The sequence below is a fragment of the Scyliorhinus canicula genome, chromosome 28 (assembly GCF_902713615.1).
Source record: "Scyliorhinus canicula chromosome 28, sScyCan1.1, whole genome shotgun sequence".
Taxonomy (NCBI): domain Eukaryota; kingdom Metazoa; phylum Chordata; class Chondrichthyes; order Carcharhiniformes; family Scyliorhinidae; genus Scyliorhinus; species Scyliorhinus canicula.
The window spans coordinates 13893152-13907704 of NC_052173.1; the positions used below are offsets into that span (position 1 = coordinate 13893152).

The 14553-nt window shown below is 47.2% G+C and overlaps 1 protein-coding gene across 1 annotated transcript in view; it reads right to left on the reverse strand.

Annotated features, from left to right (window-relative positions):
• Positions 1 to 1295: 1295 nt before the first annotated feature.
• LOC119958101 (formin-like protein 3) overlaps positions 1296 to 14553 on the reverse strand; it is a 154574-nt gene continuing 141316 nt past the window's right edge. The window contains exons 26-28 of the mRNA XM_038786329.1: positions 13928 to 14023; positions 11835 to 11958; positions 1296 to 3671 (exon numbers count right to left, since the gene is read on the reverse strand). Coding sequence (XP_038642257.1) covers positions 3607 to 3671; positions 11835 to 11958; positions 13928 to 14023 — 285 coding nt within the window. The 3' untranslated portion in view covers positions 1296 to 3606. The remainder of the gene's footprint in view (positions 3672 to 11834; positions 11959 to 13927; positions 14024 to 14553) is intronic.

A 14553-nucleotide genomic window follows, 5' to 3' on the forward strand; every position in this document is an offset into this window, starting at 1 on the left:
CTGCTCCATCAATTCCCGATTCTCTCACTGCGGGTTAACATCCTTGTGACCACTCAAAATGGGGTCTATTTGAACTCCACATCGAGCTCAAATGACCCGTCTGTGTGAATCCCACCCCACCCCCTTCCTCTACCAGCAGAAATTCGGAAAAAGGCGCAGGACTTCCACATTGAGGTCCGGCCCACCATTTTGAAAGGTCCTTCGAGAGGGGCAGAGGCAGAGACAGAGAGCCATACACACATGAGAGAGAGAGGTTGAACGTGACCAAGGTAGAAAGCAAAAGTGTGTTCACTTTTAAGGCCTTGAAATGGTCAGACTCAGGTGTATAGTTTTGATAGAGCTGTAACAATACCACTAGCAAAAACCTGGCTTTCTGGTTTAGCTTGTGGGGGAGGGGCCTGCAGTTATGTCCGCATGGTATTTTAGCTCACGCAGAAGAACAAATGTTATCGCCCAACATTATTCAGAAAGAGAGCTTTCTAAAAGGTCATTGCACCAACTAAAACGTAGTGTCATACTAACATCTTCAGAAGCATTACATACTGCAGGGGAACAGTTATCTGGTGTGGGTTTCATAGGACATTACAGTGCAGAAGGAGGCCATTCGGCCCATCAAGCCTGCACCGACCCATTTAAGCCCTCTCTTCCACCCTATCCCCTTAACCCCGCTTAACCTTTTTGGACACTAAGGGCAATTTAGCCTGGCCAATCCACCTAACCTGCACATCTTTGAACTGTGGGAGGAAACCGGAGCACCCGGAGGAAACCCACGCAGACACGGGGAGAACGTGCAGACTCCGCACAGACAGTGACCCAGCAGGGAATCGAACCTGGGTCCCTGGCGCTGTGAAGCCGCAGTGCTAGCCACGTGTGCTACCGTGCTGTATGTTACCAGCTTGCAGTCGTCACGGTTACTTGGGGGCGTTTTCAATTGAAGCATCTTCCAAGCCTGTGACCTCTACCATCTAGAAGGACAAGAGCAGCAGGTACCTGGGAACCCCACCACCTGGAGGTTCCCCTCCGAGTCACTCACCATCCTGACTGGGAAATATATCGGCCGTTCCTTCACTGTCGCTGGGTCACAATCTTGGAACTCCCTCCCTAACCGCACTGTGGGTGTACCGACATTAGATTGTTGAAGAGCAGAGTGCTCACCACCATCTTCCGATGGGAATAGAGGATGGGTGATGAATGCTGGCCTCGCCAGCGACGCCCACATCCCGTGAAAGGATAAACTAAAAAAAGAATCCGATGCAAAAGTGAAGGACAACAGATAAATTGGGGCATTTTTTTTTAAAATCGGAACAAAGACGGTTCAGGAGGGGATCTGACAAAAGCTTCCAAAATTATGAAAGGTTTGGCAGCAAAATTTGTCCAAAGAGGGGCAATGTTTTGTCAGGAGTGACGGTTGAGGCAGAGACTGTACCACCTAAAGGGGAATTAGATAAGATTTGGGATAAAAATAAAGGAAAAGCTATGTGGAAAGAGGTGAGAAATGGGATTAGTGTTAATCAGGCTTGTCCAACGTGTAGCCTCAGGGCCGGATGTGGTCCTTCAAAGCCCCTCTGTGTTGCACCCCCCTCAAAGCCAGTTTTCAAAATGGTGGACAAACAGGTAACTGTGTGGAGGAATCTGCTTGGAGCTTCTCCTCCAATCACAGGCCATTTCTTTTCCGTGTCTGCTGCTGATAGGCGTTTGAGCCAATCAGCAACAACGTGGGAGAGCAGGTGACTTATGACTATTACACTCTACAACTCATCTTTATGTATTACTCATTGTTTTTCTGAGCAAGTTGTTCACATCCCAGCTTTTTAAAAATTGAAATCCATGTCAAGCCAAACTTTATCTTTCCGAAATTTGTCAATCAGCCCCTTGAGTGGGAAAAATTTTGAAATGTGCCCCCCCACCCCCAGCATGCAAAAAGGTTGGTCAAACCTGGTGTTAGGAAGCTAGCACTGGGAAAGAAAGGATGGGTAGAATGGCCTCCGTTGTGCTGTATTTGATTAAGAGTGAGAAAGAAATCCTAAAAAATAAACTGAGTGTTGAAATCACTAACTTGGATTAGAGAGCAAGGCACATTCTTTTCTTAAAAAAACCACAATTGCTGCTTTTGCCCACCTTGGCTGCAATGACCTCAGGTACACCTGTAACTGAAATGCCTCACTCTTACTTGTAAACCTTTGATCCTTGCTCTTCAATTCAAAGCTGGAACCCTCTTTCAGATGGGAAACATTCATCCCCTAACATAGGCCATTGACAGCTTCCAGGAGTTTTTCTCACAATCAATAGCATTGGAACTTCAACTTAACACTGTGAAGCACAACGCTTGCATTTAAGAGTTTAAGGATGCATATTGTGCAAACCATGGACTCCAGTTGTTGGGGACAGTCCCAGTGAACAGAAATTGGGCGTCGATAACGAGTTCACTTGACGGGCGATCAGGAGCCAGCCCAGCAGAGATCAACAATACCGCTGGGGTTGCCGTTGGCGGTCGGAGTGGAGGGGTAGCTTGAGGTGGAGAACTATGTGATTGACCCAAGAATTGTATTAGGACATTTAAGGATATTGGGCTTTAAGTGCAAATGTTTCTAAAGCGTACTGTAAACATTAAATAAAACTAGTGACAAATCAAAGGACTTAACCAAAACCCTTAACATTGGACGGGAGGATGACTAGCTGTGCTAAGAATAGGAGAGACAATTCTCTAGACTGCTTTCAGATCGATTTCCCAACAGGAGATGATTAAATGGCGGAAACATGCAAATACGACAGGCTGAGAAAGGTTTGGCCTTACATTTGTTTTGTCCTTTAATACTCTGGGTTGAGAAAAATACTGGAAAAGCTGCAGGTCTAACTCAACAGTATTTTTGTTCTGGTTTCCAAGTAAATCAAGGGACTTAGCATTACCCAGAGAGCTAAACGCCCCAGAAAGTATTCTAAATGGGCTTGAAATGAAGACAAGGGTAAGATGATGCTCTGACGGTGAAGGCAGCGGCCATTTTACTTTGGCTAAAAGGATGCCAAAGTTTCTTTGGATTCACCACAGGTCAAATCAACTGTACAAAACATAGGGAGCAATAATGAGAAATATCTTTAAATTAATTAAGAATATAAGAACAGAAAGAACTCCACGGTTAACGTCTCCAGGTAATACTGCTGCAACGAGGCATTCAAATTCCACAGGCCTTCGAAGTTTGGTGAGACAGCCAACATTTCTCTTGAAGTCTTTTTTTCTCCAACCTTCATAGTTTTGAGCTTTGACAGAGGTGGGACCTCAAATGTTAGGTTATTTCACTCAAATGGTGAGCAGGCAATGTGGATTGGTTTAAAAAGAATTACTTTCCCCTCAAAAAATAAAAGGGTTGGGGCGGGGGGGGGGGGGGAAACGCACGTTCTCTCGCACGTTTTTTTCTTCACACAACGCCATTTTATAGGCACCCGTCTGTAGTGGAATAAGAAGGTACATGTGCAGGACGTTTGCCATTCTGAGGGAGTCAGGGGGGGGCAACAGTTCATCTTGAGATGCTCCTCAAATGGAATAGTTTTAATAATACTGTCATCTTGGTCGAAGTTACCCTCCCCTCCACCCCCCCACAAATCTTTTCTTCAGAGGTGCTTCCACCCGTAGCGTATCACCGCGTCTGCGCGTCGGTAAGGTTGACTTCGAAGATCTGGGGGAGACAGAAACAAAAGAGAAGGATAAAGACATTTGGCACTGACAACTTCACTCAGCCAACTGGGCAACTGGAGGCAGTCAAGCAACAAGGCAAAGCAACTCTGCAGGGAACCAACTCTGAAACAACAGCAAGGGTCTGAGTTATATCCAATCAAAATGGTGGCCAGCAACTGGCACATACTGCCCACGCACATTTATTCGGCGAACAAGTATAGATGTTGGGAAATAGATACTTGTTTTCAAAGGGATCGAAATCAGCCACAGTTGTGTAGAATACAAACTGGATGCCATACAAGTGTCGCCATTACCTTGCTACCAACTAACCATGGCCCCCCCACAGCAACTCCCCCGTCCCCCAACTTCTTCACCCGGGTGGCGGGGATGGCACAGTAGCTGATGTGCCTTGACAATTGAGCTGACAGTTTATGTAAGCTTGGACCCGTCATTTTATTTGGACCCCTATATCTAGTTGGTCAGGAGCGAGGAAAACGCAAATTACATCACAAAACATAGGCAGGAGCGAGGGAAACACAAACTATGTAACAAAACGTGGGCAGGAGAGGGGAAAACGCAAACTACATCACAATACGTGGGCAGGAGTGAGGGAAAAACAAACTACACAAAACGTGGGTAGGAGAGAGGGAAACACAAACTATATCACAAAATGTGGGCAAGAGCGAGGAAAACGCAAACTACATCACAAAACGTGGGCAGGAGTGAGGAAAACGCAAACTACATCACAAAACGTGGGCAGGAGAGAGGGAAAAACAAACTACATCACAAAACGTGGGCAGGAGCGAGGAAAACACAGACTACATCACAAATCATGGGCAGGAGCGAGGAAAATACAGAAACACAAACTATATCAGAAAACGTGGGCAGGAGTGAGGAAAACGCAAACTACGTCACAAAACGTGGGCAGGAGTGAGGAAAACACAGATTACATCACAAAACATGGGCAGGAGCGAGGAAAACGCAAACTACATCACAAAACATAGGCAGGAGCGAGGGAAACACAAACTATATCACAAAACGTGGGCAGGAGCGAGGAAAACGCAAACTACATCACAAAACGTGGGCAGGAGTGAGGAAAACACAGACTACATTACAAAACGTGGGCAGGAGTGAGGAAAACGCAAACTACATCAGAAAACGTGGGCAGGAGCGAAGAAAACGCACTCTACATCACAATACGTGGGCAGGAGTGAGGAAAACGCAAACTACATCACAAAACATGGGCAGGAGTGAGGAAAACGCAAACTACATCACAAAACATGGGCAGGAGTGAGGAAAACGCAAACTACATCAGAAAACGTGGGCAGGAGCGAGGAAAACGCACTCTACATCACAATACGTGGGCAGGAGCGAGGAAAACGCAAACTACATCACAATACGTGGGCAGGAGCGAGGAAAACGCAAACTACATCACAATACGTGGGCAAGAGTCAGGAAACGCAAACTACATCACAATACGTGGGCAGGAGTGAGGAAAACGCAAACTACATCACAATACGTGGGCAGGAGCGAGGAAAACGCAAACTACATCACAATACGTGGGCAGGAGCGAGGAAAACGCAAACTACATCACAATACGTGGGCAAGAGTCAGGAAACGCAAACTACATCACAATACGTGGGCAGGAGTGAGGAAAACGCAAACTACATCACAAAACATGGGCAGGAGTGAGGAAAACGCAAACTACATCACAAAACGTGGGCAAGAGCGAGAAAACACGCTCCACATTACAAAACACGGGCAGGGGTGAAGAAAAAGCAAACTACATCACAAAACCAACAAAGATCACAAGAAAACCATAGGGTGGCAATCTCACTTGATTAGTAATCCAGAGCCTAGGCGAATACTCCGGGAACATGGGATCACATTCATATAATACAAATCTGGAATCTAAAGCTAATCTCAGTAATGGTGACCATCACAACTATCGTAGATTGTCATAAAAACCCACCTGGTTCACTATAACCCCTTTAGGGAAGGAAATCTGCCGTCCTTACCCGGTCTGGCCTACATGTGACTCCAGACCCACAGCAATGTGGGTGACTCTCAAATATTCCCTGAAATGGCCAAGCGAGACACTCAGTTCAAGGGCAATTAGGGATGGGTAACAAGTGCTGGACCAGCCCAGCGATGCCCACATCCCATTGAAAGAATATAATGAAAGTACTTTGTAGAAAAACTAATATACGGACTGAAGGCCAAAATTTGTTCGGGTGATTTTCTTTTTCTTTTCGTACTATAAATAGAAAGATGAGGTTTGAGCAGGGATGGGTTGGGTTTGTACATGGGCAGTGGCCATTCAGCCCATCACCCCTGTTGTGCATTCAATGATCTCATGGCTCCACCAGCTCCATCTACCCCCATTTGGCTCCAAATCTCTTAATATCCCTTCATCACAGATTTATAGGAACTCTCCCACCCCACCCCCATAACTTTGTCACCTTAAGCCCCCTAACCAGATATTCTTCAAACAATTCTGCTTTCATACCCAACTCCAAAATCATAGAATCATTGAATGGTGACAGGACAGAAGGAGACTATTCAGCCCATGGGGTCTCTGGAGGAACAATTCGCCTGGACCCACTCCCCAGTCTTCTCCCATAGCCCTACACATTCTTCCTTTTCATAAGGATCCAATTCTCTTGGAAAGCCTCGATTGAACTTGCCTCCACCACACTTACAGGCCGCACATTCCAGATACTAACCATCGCTGTGTGAAAGAGTTTTCCTCATATTGTCACTGCTTCTTTCACCAATTACCTTCAACCCGTGTCTTCTAGTTCCCGATGCTCCCACCAACGAGAACAATTTCTCCCCATCGACTCTGCCCAAACTGCTCAGAATGTTGAACACCTCCACCAAATCCTCTCTCAAACCCCTCTTCTCCAAGAACGCTCCTAACTTCTCCAAACTGATGTTCTTCGTCCCTGGAACCATTCTCGTGAATCTTTTCTTCACTCTCTCTAAAGCCTCCCTAAAGCTTGGCACCCAGAACTGGACACAATGCTCCAGTTGAGATTGGACCAGTAAATAAATAATTAAGTTGACCGACAACCAAAACGGTTTCATCATCCGATCAAAAAGGGCACCCTTCACTTAAATGAAGGCAAGAGAATATCATGAAATGAAATGAAAATGAAAATCGCTTATTGTCACGAGTAGGCTTCAATTAAGTCACTGTGAAAAGCCCCGAGTCGCCACATTCCGGCGCCTGCCCGGGGAGGCTGGTACGGGAATTGAACCGTGCTGCTGGCCTGCTTTTTAAAAAGCCAGCGATTTAGCCCAGTGAGCTAAACCAGCCCCTGTTTGTGAACCAAAAAAAAAAACAACACGTACATAAGCTTGTGAAAGCAAGGTGTCTCAGAGCTGCCTGCATCAATGAGCCAATTATCTTGATTGAACTTGAACTTGGTATTTGATTATGGATTGCATCTGCTGGCCACAGAATCGTGCAGACGAAAAAAGTTGTGCATTTTTTTTAAAAAGCAGATCGGATTGAAAACTGAAAGCATTCTAAAAGTCTCCCATTTGCCTTCCCGGAGGAGATCTTACTTTCTGCTCCATTTACAGGAACATTTAACTTAGGGCTACAGTTGGGAGTTGCCAAGCTTGCACGGCTGCGGTGCGATCGACAAACTCTTACCCGCGTCGGAGAACTGGGAAAATTACGGATCAGACTCTTCCCTTTAGCTGAAGAAATGAAGAAAATGAAGATGAATGAATGATGATGCAAGAGGAGAGGCCCGCCTTGTGTGAAGAGGATGGGACTGCGACAGTCGGCAGTTGTACCTGGCGTTAGAACTCCAACCAAAGTAATGGCGGCTGAGGACGAAAGACAATCCTTGCGAAAATTTGAATCTGCTTTTATTGCCGCGGAATAGGCGGACCTTTCCCATTGGAAATGACAAGGTGCCCCTGAGGCGGCACAGACATTCGCAAGGAGGGGAGCAAAGGATGGCGTAAGTGAGCATGGAAACAAACGGATGGAAGAGGTTTGCAACAGTATTAATCCGACACGCAAAGATATACCAGAACTCCCTCGATTAAAATAAGCCTTGTAGCTTGCCACTCTCCAAGAGGTAGCCAAAGACAACTTGGCACCCAAACGTCTGCTTGGCCACTGTTGATGCTCATTCGCAAAAGCCACCAAGGGGCACTTACCCTCTTATCAAATCCCCTCCCTATGCACCACCTGTGGTGGACGATTTGCATAGCTGTCTGCCATTGGTGCAGAACACCGGCTTACCATTGGCCCTGGTCGGTCATGTGCCTCTCGACCGATTGGTTGAGACCAGTCACGTGACGACTCTCCGATTGGTCGAGGGGCTGAGTTAACCACGCCTCCATACCGAGGTATAAATAGTCAGAACGCCCGGCGGTCGTCCATTTACTGTAGTTGACCGCAGGGCTAAGTTCTAGCTTATTAAAGCCTAACTTTTGTACAGCAACTCGTCTCACGTGCAATTAATGGCTCATCACCACAGAACCCCACCACCAAACTGGGGGCACCTTGCGTTGGTGCAGAGACAAACTGGTTTCCTGGCACATTTGCGCTGCCCCCATGTTCTCTCACTGATGGGTGAGGAGTCATCTTCTGGAACACAGTGGGAAGGTGCACCAGTAGGCCATGGATACAGGACTGACTGAAGAAAACCCGGACTAGGTTTAACTCAAAATGGAACATGTAAAGCATTGCCTTTTCACAAACAATCGAGACACAGAATGAAGAAACGGAATGATATAAACCTGTCACAGCTGTAGACTGTAGAGGGCACAAACATTAACAATTGGACTCTTCACACAGTGACGTTTCACAGAAGAACCAGGAGCCACGTTTAGCAGTTCGGGCGGTGAAGGGTACACTCTTCAGCGCTGCAAAAAGAAGATTGTGCAACAGAGAGAGGGGAGGAAGAGAGATTGAGAGAAATGAGTGAGAGTGAAAGAGAGCAGCAGAGGGTTGGGAGGAGGGGAGGAAAAACAACAAGAAAAAGAAACCACATCAAATCATACAATAGAGAGGAGCTTCAAAATGCAAAAAGCAACACATAAAATTTGATGGTCCAGACTTTGGTGAGCTCCACGGCAACAGTCAATTACTGCACGGACGACAGCAGCATGAAAATGCAGCAGAACCAGGACAATCTCACTTCCTGGCAATGAATAGCCGACAATTTTCTGTGGGAAGAATCTATTGTTGATCCAAAAGGCTATCTTGCTGGAGGAAGGCTCAAAGGAACTCAGCAGCAAACCAGGCAGAAACGTGATGGGATGTAGGTGTAACTTCATGAATAAATAAATACAGGCAAGCCACACACACACACAACACACAGACACACACACAACATGCAAACTGCACACGCACACACACAACACACACACACAACATGCAATCCACGTGCACACGCACCACATGCAAGCCACGCACACACAACACACAAGCTGCATATACGCACACAACATGCAAGCCGCGCACACAACACACAAGCTGCACACACAACATGCATGCCACACACACCCTACAAGCCGCCCACATGCAAGCCTCATGCGTACACATATGTAAGATGCAAGCCTCATGCGCGCACACAACACACATGCCTCTCACGGGCACACACAACATGCAAGCCATGCACACAACACGTGCTAGCCACACACACACGTAACACGCGCAAACCACACACACAACACGCCCAAGCCACACACATGCAAGCCACACACACACTCAACACACACAAGCTACACACACACAAGCCACACACACATGCAAGCTACACGCAAGCCACACACACACGCAAGCCACATACACACGCAACACATGCAAGCCACACACACAAGCAAGCCACACACACACACACGCAACACCCGCAAGCCACACACACACGCAACACACACAAGTCACACACACGCCACCCACACACCACACGCACATCACACACACCACACGCAAGTCACACACAGGCACGCCACATGCAAGCCACACACAACACATGCAAACACAACACACGCAAGCCCCACACACACACAAGCCCCACACACACACAAGCCCCACACACACAACACACAAAATACACAAGCCACACACATACATAACACACCCAAGCCCCACATACACAACACATGCAAGCCACACACAAACCACACACATAACACACTCTTGACTCCAATTGTGCCTAGCAACTGAGCAGAAGCCGGTATTTCCCCACCAGAAGAAACACATTCCAAGCTCCTGTAAATCTTAATGAAACCATGTCACTCACTCGATGGCTCCAGGAGTTGATCTTTCTCCCAATATCCCTGGCTTGAAAAAAAATTAGAGGACGAGAGAGGAGAACTCAAAATGACTGTCTATGGCAACACTAGCTGGGATTGAGCAGAGAAAGAAGCAGCATCAGGTCTTCTGGAGCCATGAACGAAAGGGAAATCTGACTTGCAAATAACAGACCCAAAACAACTTCCTCCTTCTTCGCAAAACTCTCATACGTGGCTTTGCTACCTTGGATTATCCCAATGCTTTCCAGGGTGACCTCTCACCTTGCACCCACGAGCATTGAGCTTATCCAAACCCCTGCTGTCCATATCCCAACTCTGGTCCTGCTCTCGCTGACCGACCTCGGCTGGTGTTCCAGCAACCCTCACTCGATTGTTATATTCCCAACCTCGTGTTCAAATCCTGCCGTGGCCTCACCCCTCCAGATAAATGTAATCTCCTCCAACCTCTTATAGAACATAGAACAGTACAGCACAGAACAGGCCCTTCGGCCCTCGATGTTGTGCCGAGCAATGATCGCCCTACTCAAACCCACGTATCCACCCTATACCCGTAACCCAACAACCCCCCCCCCAACCTTACTTTTTTAGGACACTAAGGGCAATTTTGGACACTAAGGGCAATTTAGCATGGCCAATCCACCTAACCCGCACATCTTTGGACTGTGGGAGGAAACCGGAGCACCCGGAGGAAACCCACACACACACGGGGAGGACGTGCAGACTCCGCACAGACAGTGACCCAGCCGGGAATCGAACCTGGGACCCTGGAGCTGTGAAGCATTTATGCTAACCACCATGCTACCGTGCTGCCCCAAATACCTGCGCGCCTCCAAATTTGGCCTCATGGGTATCTCGGAGATTCGCTGCTGCACCATTTGGGACCATGCCTTTAGCTGCCTGGACCTTAAACTGTGCCACACCGCCCTTAAACCTCACCGGCCTCTTTGCCCGTTTCTCTCTCTGCCTTTAAGACACTCCTTAAAACCTAACCCTTTGACCAAGCTGTTGGTTACCTGTCCGAACCCCTCCTTATGTGTCATATTTTGTCTGATAGTGCCCCTGCAAAGCACTTTGCAATAGTTTCCCGATACAAAAGGCACTATATAAATGCAAGTTGTTACTGAGGCTGTTACCAACAATTCAGACTCAAGTATTTGTTGGCAAAAAAATACAAATCTCCGCCATACAGTTTAATTGGAATAACAAGAGAGAGAGATAAGAGGTTAGTGCTTCTCTTGAATTGCTGCAGAGAATACTTCAAGGACCAGCTCAGCCGAAGGCAACTCTTTGATCTCCTGCCTTTGCAGTACAGAATGGAGCCATGTTGCTTGGATTTGGGTCTGGAGCACAGAGCAACAGTGAACAAAAAAAAAAAGCGGGCAAGGCGCAAGCAAACAATTTGGCAGATGAGAAGCCGGGGTCAACGGACTGAAGGTGGGTTTCCCATATCCTGAACCTATGGTGAACACCAAGTGGGCATTGTGCCAGCAATATTTGAGTGTAATATCAATAAAGGCTTGGCCGAAAGGTCTAACAGTAGAACAAGGCTACTGGCTGGAGCAGAAGCAAGAGGAAATCCCACCCAAATAGCTGTTAATCTTGGCACTCAAGCGGTGGAACTAGGTTATGTTTTGCAGAGAGATCATTAAGGGCAGTGGCTTCAACAGCAACTCAAAGTGGTGTCCCAACAACACACAACTTGTGAAAACGGAGCACAAAAACATGCTGCCTGTCACATTTTACCTACATTTAAGGAATCTAAAAAACAAAAGTCTCATCGAGGCAACTTTTATTTGAAATAGATGATCTGAACTATCAGTGACGCATGAGGTTCGGGAACCCGGAACCTGACTCGCGGCGGAATGCTGCCTTTTACCTGTGATGATGTCTTCAATAGTCCCATCTTTCCCTTCATACACCGGCCGGTGATCTTTCACCTGCCGTCGCCGTAACTCCGCGATCAGCTCTTGCTGTTGCCGTTTGCCCCGATGACAGGTAGACTGAGGAAACAAAACCACCTTCGCTGAGGAGAAGGAACTGAAGAAGTAACCGGATTCGTTCACTATTTGGCACGGGTGATGTCCAAAACCCAGCTACAATGCGAGTCGACAGTTGACCAGGACAAGAAATTAAATCTGCTATGTGCACACTGGAGAAATAGTCGACTGTGATTACATCAAAGTGCCGGAGCAAATCTAAATTTGCATGGAGCTAAATTTACTCCCTCTTCAAAGCAAAGTCGTTCTCTCAATTTAAGAAATATATATTTGGCTCAGTGATGTGGGCGTTGCTGGCTCGGCCACCATTTGTTGCCCATCCCTAATTGCCCCTTGAGAAGGTGGTGGTGAGCTGCCTTCCTGAACCGCTGCAGTCCATGTGGTGTAGGTGCACCCACAATGCTGTTAGGGAGGGAGTTCCAGGATTTTGACCCAGCGACAGTGAAGGAACGGCCAATATATTTCCAAGTTAGGATGGTGAGTGACTTCAAATGAAAAAATTGAAAATGGCTTATTGTCACGAGTAGGCTTCAATGAAGTTACTGTGAAAAGCCCCTAGTCGCCACATTCCGGCGCCTGTCCGGGGAGGCTGGTACGGGAAGGGGAACCTCCAGGTGGTGGGGTTCCCAGGTATCTGTTACCCTGGTCCTTCTAGATGGGAGAGATTGCAGGTTTGGTAGGTGCTGTCTAAGGAGCCTTGGTGAGTTGCTGCAGTGCATCTTGTAGATGGTACACACGGCTGTCACTGTGCATCGCTAGTGGAGGGAGAGAGTGTTTGTGGATGGGGTGCCAATCAAGCGGGGCTGCTTTGTCCTGCATGGTGTCGAGCTTTTTGAGTGTTGTTGGAGCTGCGCTCATCCAGGCAAGTGGAGAGGATTCCATCGCACTCCTGACTTGTGCCGTGTAGATGGTGGACAGGCTTTGGGGGGTCAGGAGGTGAGTTACTCACCACAGGATTCCCAGCCTCTGACCTGCTCTGGTAGCCACAGTATTTATATGGCTGGGTCCAGATCAGTTTCTGATCAATGGTAACCCCCAGGATGGTGATAGTGGGAATTCAGCGATGGTAATTCCACTGAATGTCAAGGGGCATGATGGAGTGTGTGACACTCTGGGCACTTTGTACACATACGCATGAACACAGTTCTTAAATCATATTGGAATAACACAACAGTAACCACCATTTTGAAATTAAGAAACCATTGGGCTTCCCATGTCTAACTTGCAATGCAAAGACCAACTGCATGGATCAACAATGTCTGTCCCATGCTTTGCACAACAATGCTGATTCATCCTGCTCGCTACACCTAGTGGCTGGATGATGAAACTGCTTCAATCTGTTAATTATTAAAAAGATGCCTCATGAACTCAGGCCCCTTATCCAACATCCAGATGGAGCCTTTCATTGGGCAAGCGAATAAAGGAGGGGCTACTGCCAATTGCAGATAATGTGGTCGGACTTTAATCACCAAGTCTTGGTGCAGGTGCAGCCAAGTGATTCAGAAAGCAAATGGAATGTTCTCCTTTATTGCCAGGTTCGATTCCCGGCTTGGGTCACTGTGTGTGTGGAGTTTGCGCGTTCTCCCTGTGTCTGCGTGGGTTTCCTCCGGGCCAATACTTGACCCTAAATCAACGCAACTTAAAAATAAAAAAAACATGATTATGTGATCTTGTGGGATCTTGCTGTGCAGAAATTGACTGCTGCATTACCAGCCGTGACTATGCTTCAAAATTACTTTAGCGGTTGGATTTCGGACTTTGCCACCAAGGCTGAGCCCCCATCCATTTTAGACGTTCACACAGATGCAAACAAGCTTCTCAGCGGAACGTGCCTGTGAGCTTTCGGGAGCAAGACGTCCGCCTGAATTTTCCGGCTCCCCTGCGAGCAAAGTTCGAAGCAGCAACCACCCCGGCCTCAGCCTCAGCTTCAGAAAGCTAAGCAGAGAGTTTGCAAATCCGTGCCACCGCCTACCTTTGGGTCCTGTTGGAGCTTGGCTTCCTGGGCCAGTATCTTCTCTCGCAAAGCTTGTTCCTGTTTGTTTCGCAGCTCATTTTCCTGCTCCGCTTCCTAGAAACAGGAGGAAAATTGACAATCTTAAGCCTTTGTTTTTCCACCCCCCCCCCCCCCCCCCCCCCCATACCATTTTGCAGCTAACAGGCATCGAGCATGCGAAGAAGCAATGATCGATCGGTTACCTCGTGCTCAGCAAGTAATAAATCCCCCATTGAATCTTGCAGCACAGCTGGAGGCCATTCAGTCCATCATGTCTGTGCTAACCTTTTGAATGTGAATTAATCACATGCCTTTTGTTCTTTTGCCAAATCCTTAGGACTTCCGTTATCTTTTCCAAATGTTGACCAAATTCACGTTAAAGACTCCCAATTTGGTCAGATTCCACCAGCATTTTTGTTCTATTCTGGTTACTGACCCCCTTACGATGGAAAGATCTTCGCCCCATTGATCCCTTCCATAATAATGAATGCCACTACTAAATCTCCCCTTAATTTTCTCTGAGAACAACAATTGAGCTTCTTTTTCTTTTAAAGTTAGAGTGTCCACTTCATTTTTTTCCAAATTAAGGGACAATTGATCACGGC